Raw genomic sequence first — 27,550 nt, forward strand, 5'->3', positions numbered from 1 at the left:
CCCCGTTTTCTTGGGAGAAAGTACGGGAGAGAGTAGTGTTCACCCGCACTCGAAATGTGCGCTCTGCCATAAATTCGCGAACAAAAAGGGGCAGCCGACCTCGAAAGCCCCAAGAGAACAGTGTGCGGAGGATGCCTGTCCTCCAACAGGTATCGTATGCTCTCTCCAGATTAAAAAATATTGCTACTGTTTGGCGTTTCCGGAGAAAATTGTTCATGATATAAGTGGAGAGAGCAACAAGATGGTCAACTGCAGAACGATGCTTTGGGCAGGTGTTAAAAGACTGCGGAACTCCAGCCACCAAGCTAAACGGCAATTCACCATACGCTCCAAAACCTTACATACACCACTCGTGAGAGAAATGGGGCGATAGCTAGAGGTGAGATGTTTGTCCTTTCCAGGTTTCGGAACAGGAACGACGATAGCTTCCCGCCATCGTCTGGGAAAAGTACTGTCGGTCAAAATTCGATTATAAAGGCGAAGGAGGTAACGCAGGCTATGGTATGATAAATGCAGCAACATTTGGATGTGGATACCATCCGGTCCTGGGGCGGAGGAGCGAGAAGAAGCGAGTGCATGTTGGAGTTCCCGCATGGAGAAAACAGTATTATAGCTTTCGCGATTTTGAGAGAAGAAAGCAAGAGGTTGCACTTCCGCTGCACACTTCTTCGGGAGAAACGCTGGCGGGTAATTTGAAGAGCTCGAAATCCCAGCAAAATGTTGACCCAATGAGTTAGAAATTGCGACGGGGTCCACTAACGTATCACGCGCGACAGTGAGCCCAGAGACCGGGGAGAAACTAGGCGCGCCTGATAACCGTCGAATCCGACTCCAAACTTCCGAGAAAGGAGTGAAGGTGTTAAATGAGCTAATAAAGAATTTCCAGCTTGCCTTCTTGCTATCGCGGATGACGCGACGGCATCGCGCACGGAACTGCTTATAGCGGATACAGTTGGCCAAAGTAGGATGGTGGCGGAAAACGCGAAGAGCACGTCGCCGCTCACGTATTGCGTCACGGCATGCCTCGTTCCACCAAGGAACTGGGGGGTGCCGGGGCAATTCGGAGGTGCGTGGTATTGAACGTTCCGCAGCTGTAAGAATAACATCTGTAATATGTGTGACATCGTCGACGCTAGGAAAGTGACGGTCATCGAATGTCGCTAGAGACGAAAAAAGTGTCCAATCGGCTTGGGCAAACTTCTAGCGTCGCGGGCGCATATATGGCAGTTGAGGCTGCAATCTAAGGACACATGGAAAGTGGTCACTCGAGTGTGTATCATCATCAAGGGCGAACCATTCGAAGCGACAAGCTAGCGGAACAGTACCGACCGAAAGGTCCAAATGAGAGAAATTTGTCGTGGAGGCAGACAAAAATGTAGGGACCCCAGTGTTGAGGCAAACTAGATCCGCTTGGTGGAACACGTCTAGCAATAGTGAGCCACGTGGACAAGGATGTGGAGATCCCCAAAGTGGGTGGTAGGCATTGAAGTCCCCAACCAGCAAATAGGCGGGTGGAAGCTGACCAAGAAGATGAAGGAGATCAGCTCGTGCCATTGGTGTGGACGATGGAATGTATACAGCACAAAGAGAAAAGGTATATCCAGAAAGGGAAAGATGGACAGCGACAGCTTGGAAGGAAGTGTTTAAGGGGATTGGGTGATAATGGAGAGTATCATGGAGAAGAATCATGAGTCCTCCATGGGCTGGAGTGCCTTCAACAGAGGGGAGATCAAATCGGACGGACTGAAAATGGGGGAGAACAACGCGGTCATGGGGACGCAGCTTTGTTTCCTGAAGACAGAAGATGACCGGCGAGTAGGATCGTAAGAGGATCGACAATTCATCCCGATTGGCTCGAATGCCACGGATATTCCAGTGGATAATGGACATAGTGTGAACAGAAAAGGGAGGAATGTGACCAAGGTTGCCGTCAACTCAACGACTGCACAGTGCTTGCGACCGACAGCATGGAATGGCATGCAGCCGAAGGCAGAAGATCTTGATCCATAGGTTGTTCAGGAGCAGCTCCTGCCACAAGCGATCGGCCGCCAGCAGTGCGCCTCGGCGACGCAGAAGACGGCCGAGGGCGATTTCCGCCAGGTGGTGCTGTAGATGAAACACGCCTTGGCGGAGAAGGAGATGAGCTGGGTTCCTTATTAGCCTTCTTGGAAACATGATGTTTAGATGAAGGAGGAACCGATGGTTGTGAAGTTGGGGCACATAAAAAATCTTCACAAGTTTGCTCTTTTTTCGAAGTCTTGGTGTCTGACTTTTGGGCTCGAGATCTAGCAGAACCTGATGAAGGGTGAGCTATAGAGTGGGCAGGCGAAAGTGGTGAGGTTGAACGGGCGATCTTTGCGCTTGCCGATCTGACGACCGTGGCACTAAAGGTGAGGTCTCAAGTCTGTGTGGCCGCCTCCTTTGTTGGCCGAGGAGAAGCAAGGACAGTGCTGTAGTTTCCTGTCTGAGGCACGATGGGCTGTCGACTGGCGAATAGTTTTCGAGCAGCAAAGGTCGACACCTTTTCCTTCACTCTGATTTCCTCAATGAGCTTTTCGTCTTTAAAAATGGGGCAATCTCGAGAGGAAGCAGCGTGGTCACCCATACAGTTGATGCAACGAGGGCATGGAGGTGGACAAGCACCCTTATGGGCATCCTTGCCACACGTAACACATTTGGGCGGATTGGAACAGGACTGGCTGGTGTGATTGAACCACTGACACCGATAGCAACGCGTAGGGTTTGGGACGTAAGGGCGAACGGAAATTATCTCATAGCCTGCTTTGATTTTCGATGGGAGTTGAACTTTTTCAAATGTCAAGAAGACAGTGCGGGTTGGAATGATGTTCGTATCAACCCTTTTCATAACTCTATGAACAGCCGTTATGCCCTGGTCAGACAGGTAGTGCTGAATTTCTTCGTCAGACAATCCATCGAGGGAGCGTGTATAAACGACTCCACGTGAGGAATTTAAAGTGCGGTACGCTTCAACCCGGACAGGGAAGTTGTGGAGCAGTGAAGTACGCAGCAATTTTTGTGCCTGGAGGGCACTGACTGTTTCTAACAACAAGGTGCCATTCCGTAATCTGGAACAAGACTTTACAGGACTTGCAATTGCGTCGACACCTTTCTGAATAGTGAAAGGGTTGACCGTGGAGAAGTCGTGACCTTCGTCAGACCGAGAAACAACCAGGAACTGTGGCAACGATGGAAGAACTGTCTGTGGCTGAGACTCAGTGAACTTACGATTGTGAGCAGACATAGTGGAAGATGAGGAAACCATTGCGGAAGAATCCCCCATGACTACCGGCGTCTCCGATAGCGCGCTCCTCCCTTGTGGGGGCCCTCTCTTAGGTGATTGTTCACACCTTAGGTCACACCTCCCGACAAACGGACTAAGGGACCAATCGGCTCGGGTAATCACCCCTCCATGGGCCTGGCTGTTACCAGGGGGTACGTACATGTCCTACCTGTCTACCCGGGGCGGGGAATTACGCGTTACCCCGTCACCGGCTACACACGAAAATGCGTGGGTCGGCCTTCAGACACGCACAGGGAGGAAGGAAGAGAAAGGGAAAAACAAAGAAAGGGAAAGGAAAGGTCTCAAACGCTGCAGCGGAGGAAAGGGGAAAGAGAAGAGGTAAGGAAAGGAAAGGACAAAGGAAGGATGAAGTCATACAAGCAAAGAAGGCGAAGAATGCGTTACACTTATGAGCGTCTGTCTCCAGACGTAGGCACAAACCATACTCCCAGAGGGGGAGAAAGAGAAGGAAAGAGCCAGAGGTGAGGGGAGGGTGGGCGAAGATGGGGGATAGGGAAGGATGCGGGAAAGGAAGGTATGCAGCCCGGAAAGGAAGGAGGGCCACATTAGCTCGGGGTCCCGTGCTCGCTACGCACGTATCCACAAAAGAGTTGTGGACCCCCTGGGGAGCAAATCTTGAGTATAGCCCTTCCTCTGAATTACGTAGATCTCTGTCTTTCTAGCGAAAGTGTTTTAATCCTAGGAATTATGCACCCCTTATCTCTGCGTCGTGAATGGAGAACAATCGTAATAACTTGTCAAATTACATTCAACTAATAGTTTTGTGAAGTACCGAAGATCAACCGATCTACTGATTGCACAAATCTATTGATATTTTCGAGAACGAAATATTAACACTTAGATTTGATGAATAATGATGCTGCAATGTGTTGCTTCGTAACAACTATCACTACTCACGTATTTTGAAGGTACATATTTGCCAAAATTGCTATAGCCGTAAATGAATTAAACGGAACTTCTGTAACTGAGAAATTGTACAGAGCAGAGTTTAAACTTAACTTAAGCAATACCAGAAGAATCTAACACCTATTTACAAAACAGCTTCAAAAGTCTGATTACCATTGAGTTTGTTTGTTAAATATTTGTCATTAAGAATGTAAGCGAGAAGAAGTTCGTTGGAATTTGCTATGTCCACTCATTCTCTAGTGCTGGATGAATATATTCTGGGTAATTTGCGCGTCATGAGTTAACGCTGCCTTAGGAAATGTCAGCAATTTCTAACAGTAGTATTTGTCTTGCTGTGTTAAATTTACAACATCAGATTATACCTCTTCATAAATCGATTATGACAGCATTTGAAATTTTTAAATTCGCTCAAAAATTATATTAACATCGAAAATGAAATTTTTGTTGTCCCTGAAAGCCGTCAGACAGACAACCAGCAACTGAGGTCGTGCACTATGAACTAGGTTTGCCGTTTGGCAACATAAATGAGCAGCAATGCAATAAGCGAACATTACTCAAGTGTAACTGTCACCAGATGATTGTCAGCTACGAAGACCAGTTGGCAGTAAATGAAATGGGCAGTTAACGGAAAATCCCAGTATCCTCAGAAGGACATTGCAGGCGTGGTTATACTTCCATATTATTGTTACTACTGACTTCTGGCAAAAAAAATATTTTATTTAGGTGCTTTTCACAAGACGAGAATTTCGTAAGTGAAGGAGTGATAAAATACAAAATAAATCACAGTACATATTTAGGGTCATACAGTGAGTGGTACTGTACTTTTAAGAAATAAACATGCTGATCTGAGCTGCTTGATTAGTTGCCGATGTGTTGATTAACTTGTTATCCAGTCATAATCCATGGAAATTTAGACAGAGATTTGCATATAGCATATGAGGCCGTATTTGCTCATTCGGAATTGCGTAATATGAGTCTTGTGAGATTAAAAGTTAATCTGTTGTGAGCTTGTTCAGCCGTCATCTGATCTGTGTCTGGTACAGTTGAATTGTGATCTTTGATTAGCGTAATTATAACATTACACGTTTTCAACCATTTTTAATATTGTTAGCCAAGAATTTATATAGTACACGAAAGTGAAAAAATTGTAATAGTAAACTACGCTACAAACTTATCTTCGCTGTAGGTACTTACCGAATGAACGTGTTCCTTCATTCCAACCCATTGCTTGTAGCTGATAGCAATGCCACTGTTGCGCCACTTGTCGTAGTTGCTTCTTTTCTCGGGGTCACAAAGGACTTCCTTTGCTTCCTGAAAGAACCAAACTATTATGAAATACTTTTTTCAGCAATTTCTTACTCTTAGCTTACTGAAACTTATTTGCTCCTGTGTCTAGAAGAGAGAACATATTATCGAAGTATTATTGTTCTGATAATCAGTTGTGTTTGCAACATGCATTTCACTCTATGACCTGTGCCTGCAGGGTGCTGTCAAATTGAATTTTCGTAACAGCTGAAAATGAAATATACTGCTTGAATTTTTGGACGCAAATGTGTCGAAATTCGGAGGAGCATATTTAAATTAAGAAAACCTAAGTGTTTTAGGTATATTGCATTATTAGCACCTCATCCCGAAGGCGTACTTTGTTGTGGTTCCCAATTTTAGTTGTTTTTCTTGGGATATACTGTAGCTACAGTTTTCATCTTTGCCATACTGGAGTAGAAGCTGTGACGAAACGAGCTAAGTGCAAAATTGATGCATTTCGCACATTGACTTACATATGTTTATATATACAAGCCGACTTCTAGTATTTCCTTTGTGTCTGAGTAGAAACTTGTCTGACAGATATATTCGCTTGAAAACAAATATCCTGAATTTTCATGTACAATTTAAATGTCTTGTGTTAACTGTGCGGCGACCACACACAACACAAAGACAACTCTGAACTCGATATCCTGACATATCTTTTGTATATCTTTGGTTTTTACTCAGTCTGCTCCTCCTCCATGTTCTTGACATGTGTAATATTCGTCTACCGGATAGAGAGATTTAGATAATTAGTTGTGATTCACCGTCCGCTGTAGTACCCAAATTTCACAACTTTCTCAAAACGTATCTGTGTATATTATGATAGAGTGTAATCGAGCACAGTGTCACATAAATTTACTTTTATTTTTTTAATTTCGGAGCAGTAATCTCGTCCAAGAAAAGCATTGATCCGAAATTTCAATTTATATTTTTTTACAATGTTCAGAAGTTACAAGTTAAGGAAGTTTTACACGTGTTGTGTGTTACACTTTTCTTTGTATATCGGATTTTGTGAGTTACAGTTATTGCATCGTATATTTTAACTAGCGTATCGTGTTAAATGTAAGTTTTCTCTTCCAACAATACTGTATATTGTCAGCGATAATCTTACATATCCACTGTTTTAGAGTCTGATCTGTACATTTGTTAATTCCACAAAGTTTCAGTGTATCAGTAGTTTTTATTACCGTTCGTGGTATGATAAAAATCTCTTTGTTGGGTGCTCAGCGCTTCACTTCTTTAAGAAAACTGGTATCACTCGTAGCGTAACGGATACGGAAACTGAAAGAGAACAAGCAAGTTTATTTAAAGTTATTTGTTGACACTTGTATAATACATTGCGCCAGCGACAATGCAACCCCATGTGAATGCTATCCTTGGCGCAGGACGATTTTGTTGCTGTATACAAGAAGGTGGGATTCTCAGTGACTATCGTCACACAACTGGAAGCAGCTGCAGATCAGTGTTCTAGAAGTCTACCAAGAGACATGTACCAGAATACCAAAAGTACATGAAGTAATGTCTACTGTGCATATTGCCCTTTTCTGCAGGCAGTACTCAGGGTATTACATACAACCCTGAACCCAACAAATTTGAGGTGCTATTGTTGAGTTGGCGTTGATTCCTGACAGTTGCGGTAGGCTGAGCGCGGTTGATTTACGGGCCTACTCCAATCAGTGACGTAACTCGATTATATAGACATTTCTCTGGCGATGTCTCGGTGTTGTCACAGCTCTATAGGCGGCTACAGTTTTTGCCTGTAACCGTGAAAGCTAACAGCACAACGAGCTGTCAGGGATCTCTTACATTGTCTCGACTGTACCTCCCACTGAAACAAACAAACTGAGTCCAGCGGGGATGACTTCACCTTTTGGAGAAACTGCAGTGTTCCGTGTCAAGAGGCAGCAAAAGCGAAAGGATGGTGTTTAGTGATCATTTCCCTAAGGTAAAAGATACCAAGGAATGAGAATGATCTCCACGTACATTCTGTCTCTCTGCCTCAAGGGCTCATTCAGCATGTTGAAGAAGCTGGTCCAGTGGACGTTGAGGAAACACGGTGCAAGCAACTGCCGACTGGGTTCCGCGATAATAATTGGATCGTTCTACTGACTGGCTGAGGAAGTTGTGAAGACCAGTAATACTTGCGGAGTTTCGACGAAGTCTGTAGCATTGTATGTGGAACTGTTCATGCCCCCACTGGTCCTGTGTCGAGCGGAAGGCTTGAACCAGTTGCTGCAAAGGTTCAGTGACAAGCTAGTTCTTAGACTTGGACTCCCACAGTACTAGGTACAAAAAGCTAGTTAAAACCCAAAGTAGATATCAGGGAGGCTCTTGCGGACAATTGAAGTGTCTATCCAAAGGACAGGCTAATGGAAAATGGAGGGTGTATTTTTTGTAGTAGGTAGTCAGTGCAGGTTTAAGGCCCAGGTGATAAAAGCTGCTGCTTGGGACACCAAACAGGGGGCGCCAGAGACGCGGCAAGTGTGAGATTTCTGTACATCCTAACAACTAGCAGCCGGTTGGGGGCGCCAGCTGAGAGAGAGAGGTGCACCAGGCGTATCCAAGTGCCAGATTTGTTCACAACGTGTATCACAGTTAGTTCCGAAAACTGACAGTGAGAGAGTACAAGGAGGGGGGGGGGGGGGGGGGCGCCACAAGATAATTCTGTTGTGTGGAAAAAGTTCTCGATCTGACCCTGTGGACAGGTGATAACTTCACTGGGTTGGTAATTGAAGATGAATGCGAGATTGTTTGGGCAAAAATCAGTATTCATGGTGGATATAAACTTATAATTAGATCTTTCTACTACCAGACTCATTCCACATGCCAACAAAAACCTTAGAGGAAATCTCAGTAAACCTCATATTTATGTTCCCCAATCACACTGTCATCATTGAAGTAGACTTTAATCATCCATCAATCAATTGGAATATAACAATTCTGTAAGTGGTTGACGTGGCAAAACGTCCTGCAAAACAGTTATAAATGACTAATCTGAGTGATATCTAGATTGGAAGCCTACTCACGATGGAAAAATATTGGTTCAAATCTAACAGCAACGAAGATTACCAAGTGCAGAGGGCAGCTAAAACAAATAGGTTTGTGTTTTCGTCAATGCAGATGAACAGATAGTGTCATATCTCAATTAGGAAATTTAAATGTTTAACTCAGTACAGAAACATGCTGAAAAAATGTATCTCGGGTTTAATGGATTCGTTGACAATGCACTGGATAGAACAACTGGAACAGTTTATTCTGCCAGTAAAGTAACTAACTTCTAAGGAAACAGATTACTGCAGAACAGGTGTAAAACAGAGGACAGGCCTACAATCTAAATTTAAAGCATTTGGTTGTACATAATGAAAATGCTTGAAGCCTTAAATGACAATTATACCATAAAACTATATCTCTGACCAACTCCAAAGAACTTCATATATATAAGTTGTCAGTGTCAATGAAGTTAGTTATGGGAAGTACAGATATATATCAGAAACAGACGAACTACCAGTTGCAGTCAATTCTTCGAAAAACTACTTTAGCTATGAATTCACCCCATCCAGAAACATACAGCTTCCAGTATTATTTTTGAGAGGTGCGTAAGGGGCCTGAATATGGCGTAATGAATTTGCCAAATTGGTAGCGAGAATAACATCTCAACTGCAAGGCTGTTTGGCGAATTTCATTGTTAATCTGTTTAACTACGTGACATTATGCGAATCACAATGTGTAACTTGCCCTAGTAGGACACAAACTATGAAAGTTGTTCTGCATTTTGCTTTTACGGCAGGCAATGTGTGTTTTTTTCACTTATTTCAGTTCCGATGACCTAATATGGACTCAGTGACGGGCATTAGATAATGCAACGTAAGTCAAGAACGTTATTTCAACTATACCTCAAAGCAAGCACACAAAAGAATAAGGCAAGTTGCCTGGTAAAATGTAACAAACTTCAACCAATCTGTTGCTATGCGAGACTACATTACAGAAGAAACTTTCGTAGTAAAATAATAAACTAATGTACTAGTGACAAATTTCTGATCTTTGACCTTTTCGTGGTGTCCTACATTTTAGGCACTGATGTTCTACATTTTCCTGCAATGTCTACATTTGAACGTTCATGTATTAAATTTCATTTAGTCGAACTGACAAGCCAATGAAAAATTGTCAGTCAGAGTCACAAGCGGGTACTAGACCCATACCAATGGACAATATTCCCACTGATAACCTACTTGTCCTTATGGCTGTGAAAGACCGTACTGCAATGCTCACAGTGTCCACCCAAAGCCTGAGCACTAGAAAACGTTGGACCCGTTGTCAGTGGTTGTTTCTCTTAACTGTCAACAGGCAAACGGTCTTACAATAGTGGCAACATCAGTCCTTGGAAGTTCATCGAAGTTAAACACTGTCAGGCTTGGCTAACACTTAGATGGGTCACCATCCAGGGCTGCCGAGTGCTGTTGACAAGCAGGGTGAACTCAGCCATTGTGAAGCCAATTGAGGGGCTACTTGACACAAGTAGCGACACTGGTCAGGAAAACTGACGACAGGCGAGAGAGCGGTGTGCTGAGCACATGCCCATCCATATCCGGTGATGCCTACAGACTGAGGATGCCATGGGGGCCGGTCGATACTCTTGGGCCTTGAGGACTGTTTGGATGGTGTTTTCTTTTTTTAACTATCTACAGAGGACTCAGCTCCTGCCCCACATTCATTCTCGCCAGTTTCCACTGAGTAGAAGTTACAAACGCCTTATTTCAGTAATTGATATAGCAATGCCGTCACTGGCATACAGAGTGGGCAAATCTAGTGTTTTCACAGGAGTCCCACTTCAGCCTTCCATGCTGTGATAGTCACATGTGGGTTAACACTACTATGTCCCACAGGGATCCATACTTGGCCCATTGGTGTTCACTTAATACACAAATCACAGCCCAAACATTTATCATAATATAGTTACTTACATAGATGGTATAACTACTATTTAGGGATAGTGATACAGAAAATCTGCTAATAAAATTCAAATTAGAAGTAAATAAAGCTATCCAATTGTTTGCTGAAATAAATTTGCACAATAATATTGGTAAAACACTGTTTAAACTGTTATGCACATTATGGAGCCAGAAAATGTTTTCTTATACTATGACAGAACTTATTTTGCCAACATGGAGAAACGTATTCGACGAGTTTGTAAGTAGGCTGTTTATGTTTTCTTATTGGCAATGTTATGTAGCGCTCTGTATGAAAATCACTGGCTGTGCTGTTTTATGTTTTCTTATTGGCAACGTTACGCAGCGCTCTGTATGAAAATCACTGGCTGTGCTGTGTGCAGTCTGTGGCTAGTTTGCATTGTTGTCTGCCATTGTAGTGTTGGGCAGCTGGATGTAAACAGCGCGTAGCGTTGCGCAGTTGGAGGTGAGCCGCCAGCAGTGGTTGATGTGGGGAGAGAGATGGCGGAGTTTGGAAATTTGTAAGACTGGATGTCATGATCTGTTATGTATATTATGATTTTTCAACACTATTAAGGTAAATACATTGTTTGTTCTCTACTAAAATCTTTCATTTCCTAACTATGCCTATCAGTAGTTAGTGCCTTCCGTAGTTTGAATCTTTTATTTAGCTGGCAGTAGTGGCGCTCGCTGTTTTGCAGTAGTTCGAGTAACGAAGATTTTGGTGAGGTAAGTGATTTGTGAAAGGTATAGGTTAATGTTAGTCAGGGCCATTCTTTTGTAGGGATTTTTGAAAGTCAGATTGCGTTGCGCTAAAAATATTGTGTGTCAGGTTAAGCACAGTCCTGTATAATTGTTCAAAGGGGACCGTTTCAAGTTTTAGCGTCTTGTAAAATCTGCCAGAAAGCTAAATCAGACACAACTTCACATATTCCTCCGTTACATCCCATTGTACCCGTTAAATTGAGATACATGGCCGCTGTAGACATTTTTGGTCCGATTCCCAGATCTAATAGAGGTTTTTGTTACATCTTTGTCGCTGTTGAACTCACTTCGAAATTTGTTAACTTCACTCCGTTACGCAAAGCTACTGTTAAATCTGTTTCGAATGCATTTGTAAAACATTTTCTATTTCATGTAGGGCATGTATTGAAAGTAATTTCCGACAATGGACCACAGTTTCGATCTGCTATATGGACACATATGTTACGAACAAGAAACATTTCTCTGAACTATATATCCAAGTATCACGCTTCTTCGAACCCTTGTGAACGACTAATGAAAGAAATTGGTAAACTATGTAGAATATACTGCTATAAAAACATATTGATTGGAATACACACATACTGTCATTCCAGGATGTAATTAACTCCATACCAAATGAATCTACTATGTTATCTCCGACTGTTATACTGAAAAATGTTGAATCACCTAACAAAATTAAAGAATTAGTATCCTTTCCTACATCTCGTCGACTACGACACCATGAAATAATTGACATTGCGCTGAACAACATCAAACGTGCCGCAGAGCGCCGGAGAAGACAGCAAAAACAGGTTTGTACACGCCGTGACTTTCACATTGGACAGAAGATATTAGTACGTACACACTATTTATCCAACAGAGGAAAGAGTAGATGCAGTAAATTTGAGCTTCTATACGCAGGTCCATATAGAATTCGCAGCATTCCTCACCCCAATGTAGTACACGTCGAAACTGAGAAACAGAAAAAGTAAAGGCAATCACCATGTCTCCAATATTAAACCCTTTATTGAATGAACATACTTTATGATTTATCACACTGTAATGCCATTTTCTGATTTTTATGTGACCACTTATGTAATTATATTTATATGAACAATTACTGATGATTATCATATTTTTTCTTGGCAAGTGCTCGGCAAGGTAAGGTTAGCAGGTCGCTTTTCTTGTCGTTACACATCAGACAGTGCATATTTTCCATTTTTCGTGTATGTATGATTGTTTTCCTGTTTTGTTTGTATGCATTACGAACTTTGTAAGATATAACAAACACCAGTTGACTTCGACATTTTGCCTTATGATATCTCAATATCGTGACCTTTTTTTTGCTACTGCATTATGAAACTCTGTACATTTTTGCACCTGAACACTATGTTTTTGACATAATACGTTTTCTGTCATGCTATGCTGTATGCTTAATTATATCACTAGAAACAAGTTTTTATTTAATGGGTATATGATTTAAATGCAAGGTATTAATCCTTTTTCATCATTTGCAGAAAGCAATAACGTGTAAAAGAAATAAATTAAACAAACCACAGTGGATTACTATGAAATGGGAATTTGACCTTCGGAATGAACGAAAGAAAATGGAATACCTTGTGATGAAGAGTAAATGGATCAGAATTAACAAGCATTAACAAGAATATACTATACACATCGTATGATAGCAGTCCTAACTAATATTTTCTTTCAGAATACGAGGCGATTGATGCAAGCTGTCAGACAGAACCACACATCTTAGTTTTAGTGATGAAATATGCTAGAAATAAGAAATTCTATACTATGAATAGTTGTATGAGTAAATGGTAATATGAATAATGAAGTGTCTTTTTTGCAGATGATAACGAATGATGATGAATAGTTATATGAAGAATATGCTAATATGAATAATGAAGTTTTTCTTTGCAGGTGATGATAGTAATGAAGTTATGGTAATATGAATAATGCAGTTTTTCTTTGCAGATGAGGATAATGATGAAGTTTTTATATTTACTGTTAGTAGTTATTTAAGTATTTGTTGCAGTTCGTTTTGACAGTATGTCTTGTGTCGCATGGTATAATGACTGAATGTTTTGGAAAGGACAGCTGGAATACATACATATTGAGTACACGTTTCATTACCTGTTAATTCGAAGTTCACTACTTTTCAGCGTAATATGCGTTTCTTCTTTCAGCTTAATAATCCATTTTGTATTTTTTCCAGGAGAAGCTATTCATGAAACTAATGTGCTATAAGCAGTTAGTTATTAAACCTGATCTAGTACTTGCATTTTTTTTTTACCCATTTGTGTGTGTCATTCAAGAATGTGATCACATATACTCTACTTGTTCATAACCTTGCTACAGCTGACTCATGACGAATGACGTTATTTGCAGCAATAAGTCAAAAGCAAATATTTTCATGCCCCAGCAATTAATTATCGATCCCAAAGGAATGCATTGCCGGCACAAAAAAAATGTATTACCAGTCCCAAATAATGCTACTAGTTTAAGAGATATTTATAGTACTAAATATAATGCAGATTTGTCAGATGTATTGAATCCATTATATCTATTATTGGAACACAGACCTTGAGTAATACTTACAGTGTGTTACATTTTAAATATGTCCTATGTCACTTGAATGATGAGTTCTGAGTAAAAATTTGTCTTATGTCACTTACATGCTATTATATATGAATACCAGCAGCTTGATGCTACACTCATTAACTCTTGTTTTGAATGATGACTTCTGAACAAAGCATAAAAATGGTTTGTAACTGGCCAACGAGTGCCAATGATTACTATAATTAGATGAATTATGTAAATGGTATGCCATTAATTAACTCTTGCTTTGAATGATCACTTCTGAATAATGCACAAAAATGGTTTGTAACTGGCCAATGAGTGCCAATATTTAGTGTAATCAGATGACTTACGAATAATGTTCTGTAATACTCCATACATAGTACAGAAATGTTTAGTAACTAGGCAATGAGTGCCAACAATTACTCAAATCGGTTGATAGACTAGTGTAATTCTCAATGATGACTAGCATAAGACTTAATGTCCTTCACCTTCTGACCTAATTACCAGAAATTACTGCAATATCCGTTTGTCCTGCCTATCCTCATGATCATGGAGCTCTATATTTGGTTTTTGCACTAATTCTACGTTGGTGTACTTTACAGGAATGTGGTGTTGACACATCATGCTGTCCACCACCTTGAACGATGGAGATGTTGTTATGGTCCCACTGTTTGGTGTACCTAATGTACTACCAAAATTAAAACATTGAATATCAATACGACATTTCAGTGTCTTGGCTACACTGATTTATACTGCAGGGAAGAGAACTTCAGATTGTCTCACTTGGTGTTGTGCTTCTGTAGAAAGATATGGACTTTCAGTGCAGCTACGTGCAACCTACTGTGCTACAACCATGATGCGATCCCTTTCCCTTCCTAGTTCTTATAAAATGGTAATATATATATATATATATATATATATATATATATATATATATATATATATACACTCCTGGAAATTGAAATAAGAACACCGTGAATTCATTGTCCCAGGAAGGGGAAACTTTATTGACACATTCCTGGGGTCAGATACATCACATGATCACACTGACAGAACCACAGGCACATAGACACAGGCAACAGAGCATGCACAATGTCGGCACTAGTACAGTGTATATCCACCTTTCGCAGCAATGCAGGCTGCTATTCTCCCATGGAGACGATCGTAGAGATGCTGGATGTAGTCCTGTGGAACGGCTTGCCATGCCATTTCCACCTGGCGCCTCAGTAGGACCAGCGTTCGTGCTGGACGTGCAGACCGCGTGAGACGACGCTTCATCCAGTCCCAAACATGCTCAATGGGGGACAGATCCGGAGATCTTGCTGGCCAGGGTAGTTGACTTACACCTTCTAGAGCACGTTGGGTGGCACGGGATACATGCGGACGTGCGTTGTCCTGTTGGAACAGCAAGTTCCCTTGCCGGTCTAGGAATGGTAGAACGATGGGTTCGATGACGGTTTGGATGTACCGTGCACTATTCAGTGTCCCCTCGACGATCACCAGTGGTGTACGGCCAGTGTAGGAGATCGCTCCCCACACCATGATGCCGGGTGTTGGCCCTGTGTGCCTCGGTCGTATGCAGTCCTGATTGTGGCGCTCACCTGCACGGCGCCAAACACGCATACGACCATCATTGGCATCAAGGCAGAAGCGACTCTCATCGCTGAAGACGACACGTCTCCATTCGTCCCTCCATTCACGCCTGTCGCGACACCACTGGAGGCGGGCTGCACGATGTTGGGGCGTGAGCGGAAGACGGCCTAACGGTGTGCGGGACCGTAGCCCAGCTTCATGGAGACGATTGCGAATGGTCCTCGCCGATACCCCAGGAGCAACAGTGTCCCTAATTTGCTGGGAAGTGGCGGTGCGGTCCCCTACAGCACTGTGTAGGATCCTACGGTCTTGGCGTGCATCCGTGCGTCGCTGCGGTCCGGTCCCAGGTCGACGGGCACGTGCACCTTCCGCCGACCACTGGCGGCAACATCGATGTACTGTGGAGACCTCACGCCCCACGTGTTGAGCAATTCGGCGGTACGTCCACCCGGCCTCCCGCATGCCCACTATACGCCCTCGCTCAAAGTCCGTCAACTGCACATACGGTTCACGTCCACGCTGTCGCGGCATGCTACCAGTGATAAAGACTGCGATGGAGCTCCGTATGCCACGGCAAACTGGCTGGCACTGACGGCGGCGGTGCACAAATGCTGCGCAGCTAGCGCCATTCGACGGCCAACACCGCGGTTCCTGGTGTGTCCGCTGTGCCGTGCGTGTGATCATTGCTTGTACAGCCCTCTCGCAGTGTCTGGAGCAAGTATGGTTGGTCTGACACACCGGTGTCAATGTGTTCTTTTTTCCATTTCCAGGAGTGTATATATATACAGTGCGTGTGCACTTTATGTCATTTGTTAATATGTTTTGTACTCATTGCGTGTCCTAGTTCTTGTAAAATGGTAGAGATATATACAGTGCGTGTGCACTTTATGTCATTTATTAATACATTTTGTACGCATTGCGTATACATTTAGTCATTGCTTGTTATGTTCTGTACTCAGTGCATGTGCACTCTATTTCAGTTCATGTTCTGCACTTATATATACATATGTATATACTTTGTGACTGTAAACTTAGTAAATTAAGTAGATTTTAGAAAAATTTGTTGCTCATGGCAAGTCCAATTGACTCACCATCGCTGCCAAATTTTTTATGGCTTAAAACACATGTTTTTGAGAGTACATTTGTAAGGTGTCAGGCAAATCCAACACCTTCCATGAAAACCCTGACATGATAGCAAATCCGGCAGTATGTCACATAGCTCCGAATAAATCCTGACATTAAATTAACCAAAGTAATATGATCAAATAGTGAGCAAATGGAATACCACAGACTAACACAAGAACACCTAAATGCATATCATACCTTCCCACCGTGAAACAGACGCAGTTCCGACCACCCATAATACCACTGCCTCCGAATTTTACTGTTGGCACTACACACGCTGGCTGATGACTTTCACCGGGCATTCGCCAAACCCACACCCTGTCATCGGATTGCCACATTGTGTACCGTGATTCGTCACTGCACGCAACGTTTTTCCACTGTTATCGTTCAGTGTTTACGTTCCTTACTCCAAGCGAGGCGGTGTTTGGAATTTACCGGCGTGATGTGTGGCTCGTTAGCAGCCGCATGACCATGAAACCCAAGTTTTCGCACTCCCGCCTAACTGTCACAGTACTTGCAGTGGATCCTGACGCAGTTTGGAATTCCTGCGTGATGGGTTGGATAGATGTCTGCTTATTACACATTACGACCCTGTTCAACTATGGGCGGTCTCTGTCAGTCAACAGACGAGGTCGGCCCGTACGCTTTTCTGCTGTACGTGTCCCTTCACCTTTCCGCTTCACTGTCACATCAGAAACAGTGGACCTAGGGATATTTAGGAGTGTGGAATTCTCGCAAACAGACGTATGACGAGTGACACCCAATCACCTGACCACGTTCGATCTCCCTAAGTTCTGCGGAGCGCCCCATTCTGGTCTCTAACGATGTCTAAAGACTACTGAGATCGCTGATATGGAGTACCTGGCAATAGGTGGCAGCACTTAATACGCACTTGAGGGTGTCCGGATACTTTTGATAGCTTAGTGTACATCTCGGGTATTGACCACGAGAAGAAAATTCGAGAAATTAGAGCCATTCTTCCCACGCACTATTCGTGAGTGGAACAGGGTTGGAGGGATCAGATAGTGGTACCGAAAGTACCCTGTGCCTTCGTACGTTGTGTACTAAATTGTACACAACAGAGCAGAACCGTGATTCATCGTTAACGACAGCCAGCACACGGGGAGGTAATCCTCTAGCCCAGCTGCTGCTACCTTCTGTCCAATCGCACGCAATGACAGTGTTGCAGGCAGGCCATTACTTATTCTCAAAGGGCAAAGGCAAATGTGAAGGGCTTTCAATGTGCTTTGTGCAAAGTACGTCGGCCCTCCACAGTGGTCAGAAGTGGTCAACCGGACGAGTATTCCTGCCCGCAGTCGAACTTCGGGTTACTGTGACATCCGAATGCCCCACAGACCTGGATACTGCACAATTCGACCAGCCGGCCAAATGGAGACCCACAATGAGTTCCCTTTCAAACGCCGTCAAAAAGGGACTTCTTGGTATGGAATGGGTGGTAGCTGTCGAAGTGGAGGTATTGTTGGTGGTTGATAGGCTTGATATGGATGGAAATACTGATGTAGTCATCTTTGAGGAGTACGCGACATCTCCTTGTCCTTCAAAGTCATCACCCAGCATCTCTAGCTATTTATGCGCCTGATATACCTTATCAGGCCTGTTAATAACCTAAACATGGACAGCACTAATGCACTCTGTTGGCCGCTCTGTCACTGAGAACTGCAACATACTTGCCGATGGTGTGTACAGGTACGAAGTTACATTGGCATCTGACCATGTCTTCTGCGGGCTTCATATTTTTTTGTCAGACAGTTTACTCTGGAGTAAACCAGAAGAACGACTATGACTAATTTATTATTAGAACAGATGGAGGTAACTACTTTGCGGCAGTTGATAGTATAATGAAAATCTGACTAGCGATACAGGACGTATCAAAGAGCTCAAGAGGTACCTTCCTCGTCTTTAAAGGATCTCTCTAAGTTCTTTTTATCCGATTTGTCTGAAGCTACTTCGTAAAGGATTTCAAAAATTTGTTTGAATACGCAGCGCTCGTCTTCAAAGCGTCCTTTGAGTTCCGGATGGCGCGTGTAATTAGCGCATGGCTACTATAAAACTGCATCACTCAAAAATTATTTTCTGTTCTAATAAGAATCAGCATCTACACTCAAGGAAGAACATCGCAGCACTAAAAAATAATTGGTGCTGAGTAATGAAATTTCGGCAATAAATTTGTTTAGGTAACATACCTAAGTTACTGAGACACGCACACCTCCCTGCAATATTTCATCAAAGGCTTAATCAGTCTTATACGAGGGGTGTTTGGAAAGTCCGTGCAAAGTCCGAGAGATGGCACCACCGGAGCGTATCTAAGTTATGTTTAGTTAGTAGCGTCTTTGGAAAGAACGCACACCAAGTGTCAGCCATATTTCTTTATTTTTGGCATTCGTGTGAATCAAGGAAGTAGTGATTGTCAAAAAATGGACGAAAAAGAATTACTTTATGGGAGGAAAAACGCCTCAGGAGATTAAAGAGAAGCTTGATAAACATTAGAGTGACTCTGCACCTTCGATTAGAACAGTTTATAAGTGGTTTGAAAAATTTCGGAGTAGCCATATGGGCACAAGTGATGCTGAACGTTCTGGACGCTCTGTGGAGGTTACGACTCCAGAAATCCATGATATGGTGATAGATGACAGAGTTAAGGTGCGTGAGATTGCTAGTGCTGTGGGCATCTCGAATGAATGGGTACATAATATTTTGCATAAACATTTGGACATGAGAAAGCTATCCGCAAGATAGGTTCCGCGATTGCTCACGCTTGACCAAAAACGGAACCGTGTGAAGTGTTGCAAGGATGGTTTGCAGTTGTTCAGGAAGAATCCGCAGGACTTTAAGCGTCGTTTCGTCACTGTGGATGAAACGTGGATACATTTCTATACTCCTGAGACGAAACAACAATCTAAACAATGGGTTACAGAGGGAGTATCTGCACCAAAAATGGCGAAGACCATTCCTTCGGCCGGAAGGGTTATGGCGACTGTCTTTCGGTATTCACAAGAGATAATCTTCATCAACTATCTGGAAAAGGGTAAAACTATTACAGGTGCATCTTATTCAGTGTTACTGGACTGTTTTAAAACTAAGCTGCAAGAAAAACGCCGGTGATTGGACCGCGAAAAAGTCCTTTCTCATCGCGACAATGAACCAGCACACACCTCAGCAGTTGTGGTCGCAAAATTAATGGAAATAGGATTCCAACACGTTTCACATCCTGCTATTCTTCAGACTTTGCTCCCTTGGATTAGTATTTGTTACCCAATTTGAAGAAATGGCTGGCGGGACAAAGATTTTATTCAAACGAGGAGGTTATTTCTGCAACTAATAGCTATTTTGCAGACTTGGACAACTTTTATTATTCAGAAGGGATCAACAAACTAGAACAGCGTTGGACGAAGTGTATGAGTCTAAAAATGCCAAAAAATAAAAAAGGTTTACCCCAAACACGTAAGTAGTTTTTATTTTTGCATGGACTTTTCACAAGCCCCCTTGTGTCAAACAAATATTACATGCGGAGATAGGAAATCACGGGAACAACTGAAATAGCGCATCACTTCACTGCAATTTGCATTTATTGTAACACTCGATAACAGACCAAGAAAATGTCTCGAGCTACACTTGACAGATAATAACGCCAGAACAATAATAAACACCTGATTCAGTTTTCTGCACTTTAGTTAAAGTTCAACAGGCAAACAATTTAAGTTCTCCCATAAATATAAATATGCGCTTAGGCGCGTTAAAGAACTGGTTATGAAACACTCACTGATAACATCAAGGCAGGCACACTCCATTTAAAGGGAAAATAATTAGGAAGTTTACACATTGATTAGAACATTAAGGTAAATAACAGGAAAATGCACCGTCCACAACACCTTACGGCGACAGTTAACCTCCAATAAGTTCCTTTCTTTACAATATGACATTGACATTAAGTACAGCTCAATAGTAATACACATATACACACACACACACACACACACACACACACACACACACACACACACACATATATATATATATATATATATATATATATATATATATATATATATATATATATATATATATACACGCGCATAAGCACGATTAAAAACTTGTGGAAAAACACTAAATTGGAAATCGACAAATCTATACTCAAAGGAGTCGCACTCCATCTAAACACCCTAAAAATGGCAACTTAATGGCTACCTAGAGTAGCCAACTTAAGAATAGCATACTTATAGATTGGCTAGAATAAAGGAATAAATAACACATACACGGCTTCTGACGGCCAACAAACTGTGTTGGGCTATTGAGCAGTGATTAAGCTAGCCACAACATACACTAACCAGGTTAGCGGCGTATTTAACGACAAGCGTCGAGCAAGAACCCTGGTCAGAGGTTAATGGAACCAGTACTAATTTACAACTAACTCCAGCATTGAAATCAACTGATGAGAGGTTAACCATTACCGATGTGGCGTACGATGGACAGTCAGTAGACTGAACACTCAGCTGAAACCCAAGTATAATGCTAAGGGACGAAACGCCCAGCCCAAAGCATGTTTAGCGCAAACACCTATTTTGAGAACAAAACAACCATGAAACAACAGGATATTGCAGCTTGCAGTACGAATGCCAGAGCCCGAATGTAGCCCTAACGCAAGGCAGGACTAAAGCACACTAGTTTCTCTCTCAGTTTCCAAAACAATCAAAACTAGCAGGATTCCCTTACACGGCAGACGTGCCAACTCTTCCGTTCATACCCCAGAATCAACTAGCGCAACATAAATCATTCACACATTTCAGATATTTTAAAACAACATACTTAAATACCTTTGTTTACCACAAGTCTTAATTAGTTAACAGGTTAGGCTCTGTTATTGATGCCATACAAATGAGGTATGAAGTTAAGGTCTACAATTGTACTTTGCTATTTAACACGCCTCGTGACGAGGAAAGAAAGCATCCAGCTAATTCAAAGTCACTACTTGGATTCAGTATTTGGTGACGCGCTTAATATCAACAAAGGTGAGAGTCAAGTTAACAGTAACGAGCAGCACACGCAGAGCACGAGCATAAGTTGAGTATTAAATAAACTGCTCCTTGTTCAATAATTTACACACCGACGAAATAATCTTCGCCGAATTACTGCAGACGCCGGAATCCCCCGTTGCTTGCAAATGACGCAAATAGTGGTCAAAACGTCTTACTTTAAGTCCGATGACATCCGTAGGATAGGAGTTTCAATGGACAACCAGTCCTTCTCCCCTTGGATCCACCTGCGACCAAGACAGTAATATTGGCTGCTATCACGGCTTTAACGATGCATCACACCTGACACGAGTCACGCTAAACCATCAACAAAACGGCGTGGCCTCCTGTAAACTCCCAGACGTCCGCAATCAGAATTCTTCCTCCCGACCGACTCTCTCTCGCAAACACGGCAGGCAGCCAGCCGCAGAGAGAGAGCCTATATACAGAGAGAGAGAGGCCATAGGTGAAGTTGCCCGTGATTGGTTGATTGGCTTTGGCGCCATTTTTCTGCCAAACGTCCCTCGCGCTTCCTATGTTCGCCGTGCTTTTGAGTTGAAGTTCAGAAGACTTTTGGAAACGTTTAAAAGGTATTTGAATTATTGAGACACTTGTTATGCGTTGTGCATGCATGTTCGATTTAACTGTATATCGTTTTTAGTACGTAATTAGCGTTTGCGATCTTAAATACTTGTTGAAATAATGAAGCATTTTGTGATGAAGTCGGTAGGCTTACATGTTTGAAGTAAACACGTTAGTAATTTACAGTATTGTTTTTGACATCTGTAATTCGTTCTGCAGACGTTCGTAAACGATGCCAGATTGTGCTGCATTTGGTTGTTCCAATAGAGGCGAAGGTGGATTTCGCATGTTAGCATTCCCATGCAATGAAATCTTTAGCGTTATGCACTTCCGATACAAAACAAATGCTATACACTATATTTTTTTATTTACGTTACTTTCATTGCAATATGTCTAGTAAACGAACTTTAAAGGAGATAAACGCAAGTAACGAACAATTTTTACAGCCACTGTATCACTTTTACTGTACTGTACGTAGTAGGCTACTATGAGTATATTATAGCTGTAAAGAAAGGCATTTAACGAATGATTTCGCCATATTGTCTTGTGTTTTTGATTCGGTGAGTATGTACTCCACTACTGGCTATTCAAAAGTCCCGCCCGCAGTTTGGCAGAAAAATGGCGGCCTTATCGTCCGGTTGGCCACTCTCTCCCTATACAGGCTCTCTAGCCGCAGCAACGCCAAAGCGCTCACTGGCTAGCGTAAGAAAACAGCAGAGCGCGAAACGGGAATTTCAAAATGGAATGCGCTACAGACAAGGAGGAAAAACAGAGAACCAACCGTGACATTTCGTCACGGTTCACTAACACTGCAAGACCACAGGTTAATGTAGGCGCAAGATAAGCCACCGCAAATGTGAAATACTGGTACATTAATAACCAGTGTTACCGCCAGAATGTTGAATGCAAGCACGCAAAAGTGCATTCATTATGTCGCACAGGTGCCGCATGTCAGTTTTTGGGATGCAGTTCCACGCCTGTTGCGCTTGGTTCTCCAATGCGGCAACGGTTAATGCTGTTTGTGCTCGATTGGAAACAGATGTGGTGATCGAGCAGGACAAGGCAACATGTAGACATACTGTGTCGAGCATGTTGGGTTACACCGGCGTTGTTGTTCACGAGCCGGCCGCTGGTGGCCGAGCGTTTCTAGGCGCTACAGTCTGGAACCGCGCGATCGCTACGGTCGCAGGTTCGAATCCTGCCTCGGGCATGGATGTGTGTGTTGTCCTTAGGTTAGTTAGGTTTAAGTAGTTCTAAGTTCTAGGGGACTTATGACCTCAGCAGTTGAGTCTCATAGTGCTCAGAGCCGTTTGAACCACTTTTGTTGTTGTTCACGAATGGCAGCACGACAGTTCGAATCACTACGTTCACGTATAGATTTGCAGTAGGGTTGCTTGGGATAACCACGAGTGCCCCTGCTGTCATAAGAAATCGCACCCCGCGTCATTACTCCAGTAGGTCTAGTGAGCCTAACACGCAGACACGTCGGATGCACGCCATGAACTGGCCGACTCCTAACCAACACAAGGCTATCACTGGCACCGAGGCAGAACTAGCTCCCACAGAAAACGCAATAGATCCCCACCCTGCCCTCCAATGAGCTCTCGCTTGACACTACTGATTTGGGGTCAGTGTGGTTGGGATCTGTCCTTGAAGCAACAGTTCGTGTGTCACTGTAGTGCCAACTGCTGCTCAAATTTGTGCTGCAGATGCAGAACGGTGCGCCAGAGCCATATACCGAATACGATGGTCTTTCCTCTCTGGAGTGCGACATGGCCGTCTGGAGCCCGGTATTCTTGCAACCGTGCGCTCACGTGACCACTACTGCCAACAGCTGTGTACAGTGCCTACATTCCTGCCAAGTCTTTCTAAAGTATCGCAGAAGGAACGTCCAGCTACTTATAGCCCTGTTACGAGACCTCGTTCAAACTCTGATGTCTTGATAGCATATGGAGTCTTTGTCGCCTTAAAGGCGTTCTGGACTAACAACTCACCATGTCTAACTAATCTCAGAGATAGCTAACTGTCACGACCGTTATAGCGCGTATTGAAAGCAAGCCTGATCTGCATCGTCATAGTGGCGCTACTTACGCGAAAATAGAATGAAAATCATCTTTCAGATATAGAAACACGTGTAACAACTTCCGTTTACGTCGCACAACTCCTCCTGGTCTCCCCCCCGCCCTCCCGTCCCGGGATAACATGCAGAAGGAGGTAGAGGAATAATATGCAGAATCATCATCATCCATCTTCCTATATATTAAGCTTTTTGCTTGTGCTTGCAATAAAATCTTCCGCCTTTCAGCCCTAATATGTTTCATGACGTGGAAGTGCCATTAGACTTCAAACTTCCAGTATGTCGTGAAATTTAAAATTTTCCCGGCGAACTAAATATTCAAAAAGATTTCTGGCTTGCAGCCGGTCATCGTTAGCTTCCATCCACGATATTTCGACTGGACAACTGCCAGCCATCCTCAGGTGAGCCATCGAAGACCGACGAAGACGCTTTTTTTTCTTAATTGATTTTCAATTCCCCTCGAAGGGGGCGGGCTGGCAGCAGCTTAGTACGCTGCTCTACAGCCTACAGACTTTTTTAAAAACGGAAGAAGAAAAGATACAAGAAAAACAGGCGAGAAAACAGTGACAAAGTGTAAAAATGGCGGAAAAATGCGGAAAGTTAAAACAGAAAGCAAAAGGGGTTGGCAATGTTAATAAAAGACACAGGAATCAGACAAGTAATATAGTAGACACACAGATAAAAAAACATGGCGACAGTCTGGTTTCTGTTCGCAACAGATAAAAAAATCACACCCAGCGACAGTAGACGAAGACGCCCTCCGTTCCGCAATATATATCGTGCAGCGAGTATTCCGCGCATGCGTCAAAATCATATTAACAGACTAACCACACCGCCCGCCAGCAGCGCCCTCGATGGTGAAACTGCAGAACTCAGCTGTCTTCGGCGTTGTCAACTGCCGCGGCCATCGGAGTCCTCTGACGTCTTCGTCTGGAGCAGATGTTAGAGATGACGGGGTTCCACGCATTATCTAGCTGGTAGCCATTGTCACGGTTCATAAGATTGTCTGTCATGCGAATTTCCACCGATTCTTTTATGACGGAGTCCCAAAAGGATGTTGCTGTGGCCAAAATTGTTGTCTTATCATACTCCACTGAGTCTCCAGTGGAAATGCAATGCTCAGCAACTGCAGACTTGCTAGGCTGCAAAAGGCGAGCACAGCGCTGATGTTCAGTGCAGCGAAATACTCGCTGCACACTATATACAGGGTTATTACAAATGATTGTAGCGATTTCACAGCTCTACAATAACTTTATTATTTCAGATATTTTCACAATGCTTTGCACACACATACAAAAACTCAAAAACTTTTTTAGGCATTCACAAATGTTCGATATGTGCCCCTTTAGTGATTCGGCAGACATCAAGCCGATAATCAAGTTCCTCCCACACTCGGCGCAGCATGTCCCCATGAAGAGTTCGAAAGCATCGTTGATGCGAGCTCGCAGTTCTGGCACGTTTCTTGGTAGAGGAGGTTTAAACACAATCTTTCACATAACCCCACAGAAAGAAATCGCATGGGGTTAAGGCGGGAGAGCGTGGAGGCCATGACATGAATTGCTGATCATGATCTCCACCACGACCGATCCATCGGTTTCCCAATCTCCTGTTTAAGAAATGCCGAACATCATGATGGAAGTGCGGCGGAGCACCATCCTGTTGAAAGATGAAGTCGGTGCTGTCGGTCTCCAGTTGTGGCATGAGCCAGTTTTCCAGCATGTCCAGATACATGTGTCCTGTAACGTTTTTTTCGCAGAAGAAAAAGGAGCCGTAAACTTTAAACCGTGAGACTGCACAAAACACATTAACTTTTGGTGAATTGCGAATTTGCTGCACGAATGCGTGAGGATTCTCTACCACCCAGATTCGCACATTGTGTCTGTTCACTTCACCATTAAGAAAAAATGTTGCTTCATCACCGAAAACAGTTTCGCACTGAACGCATCCTCTTCCATGAGCTGTTGCAACCGCGCCGAAAATTCAAAGCGTTTGACTTTGTCATCGGGTGTCAGGGCTTGTAGCAATTGTAAATGGTAAGGCTTCTGCTTTAGCCTTTTCCGTAAGATTTTCCAAACCGTCGGCTGTGGTACGTTTAGCTCCCTGCTTGCTTTATTCGTCGACTTCCGCGGGCTACGCGTGAAACTTGCCCGCACGCGTTTAACCGTTTCTTCGCTCACTGCAGGTCGACCCGTTGATTTCCCCTTACAGAGGCATCAAATGGTTCAAATGGCTCTGAGCACTATGGGACTCAACTGCTGAGGTCATTAGTCCCCTAGAACTTAGAACTAGTTAAACCTAACTAACCTAAGGACATCACAAACATCCATGCCCGAGGCAGGATTCGAACCTGCGACCGTAGCGGTCTTGCGGTTCCAGACTGCAGCGCCTTTAACCGCACGGCCACTTCGGCCGGCTACAGAGGCATCCAGAAGCTTTAAACTGCGCATACCATTGCCGAATGGAGTTAGCTGTTGGTGGATCTTTGGTGAACTTCGTCCTGAAGTGTCGTTGCACTGTTATGACTGACTGATGTGAGTGCATTTCAAGCACGACATACGCTTTCTCGGCTCCTGTCGCTATTTTGTCTCACTGCGCTCTCGAGCGCTCTGGCGGCAGAAACCTGAAGTGCGGCTTCAGCCGAACAAAACTTTATGAGTTTTTCTACGTATCTGTAGTGTGTCGTGACCATATGTCAATGAATGGAGCTACAGTGAGTTTATGAAATCGCTTCAATCATTTGTAATAGCCCTGTATTGCGGAATCGAGGGGCGTCTTCGTCAGTCTTCGATGGCTCACCTGAGGATGGCTGGCAGTTGTCCAGTCGAAATATCGTGGATGGAAGCTAACGACGACCGGCTGCAAGCCCGAAATCTTTTTGAATATTTCCAGTATGTCTTCCGTCGTTGTAATATTTTCTTGCGCCTCTGCGCTGGACACTCAAACTTCAAGAGAGCTTCTCTGCTAGTGATGCCACTGAATATACTGACGGAAAAAAATCTCAACACCAAGGAGGAGTTTAATAAATGCTGTGTGACTAGGACCCCCCGTCGGGCAAACCGTTCGCCGGGTGCAAGTCTCTCGATGTGACGCCACTTCGGCGACTTGCGCGTCGATGGGGATGAAATGATCATGGTTAGGACAACACAACACCCAGTCCCTGAGCGGAGAAAATCTGACCCATCCGGGAATCGAACCCGGGCCCTTAGGGGGTCCACTGACGCCACGTAAAGGATACGTTCGTTGTATGTCCCACATTGATTTCTGCGGTTATTTCACGCAGGATTGTTTGTCTCTTAGCACTGGCAAGTCTACGCAAACGCCGCTGCTC

The 27,550-nt window shown here is 43.4% G+C and overlaps 1 protein-coding gene across 1 annotated transcript in view; it reads right to left on the reverse strand.

Moving 5' to 3' along the window:
- LOC124595235 (J domain-containing protein) overlaps window positions 1-27,550 on the reverse strand; it is a 104,943-nt gene that overhangs the window by 20,141 nt on the left and 57,252 nt on the right. Inside the window, exon 3 of the mRNA XM_047133893.1 lies at window positions 5,423-5,539. Within this exon, the coding sequence (XP_046989849.1) occupies window positions 5,423-5,539 (117 nt within the window). The remainder of the gene's footprint in view (window positions 1-5,422; window positions 5,540-27,550) is intronic.

The sequence above is a fragment of the Schistocerca americana genome, chromosome 2, assembly GCF_021461395.2.
Source record: "Schistocerca americana isolate TAMUIC-IGC-003095 chromosome 2, iqSchAmer2.1, whole genome shotgun sequence".
Taxonomy (NCBI): domain Eukaryota; kingdom Metazoa; phylum Arthropoda; class Insecta; order Orthoptera; family Acrididae; genus Schistocerca; species Schistocerca americana.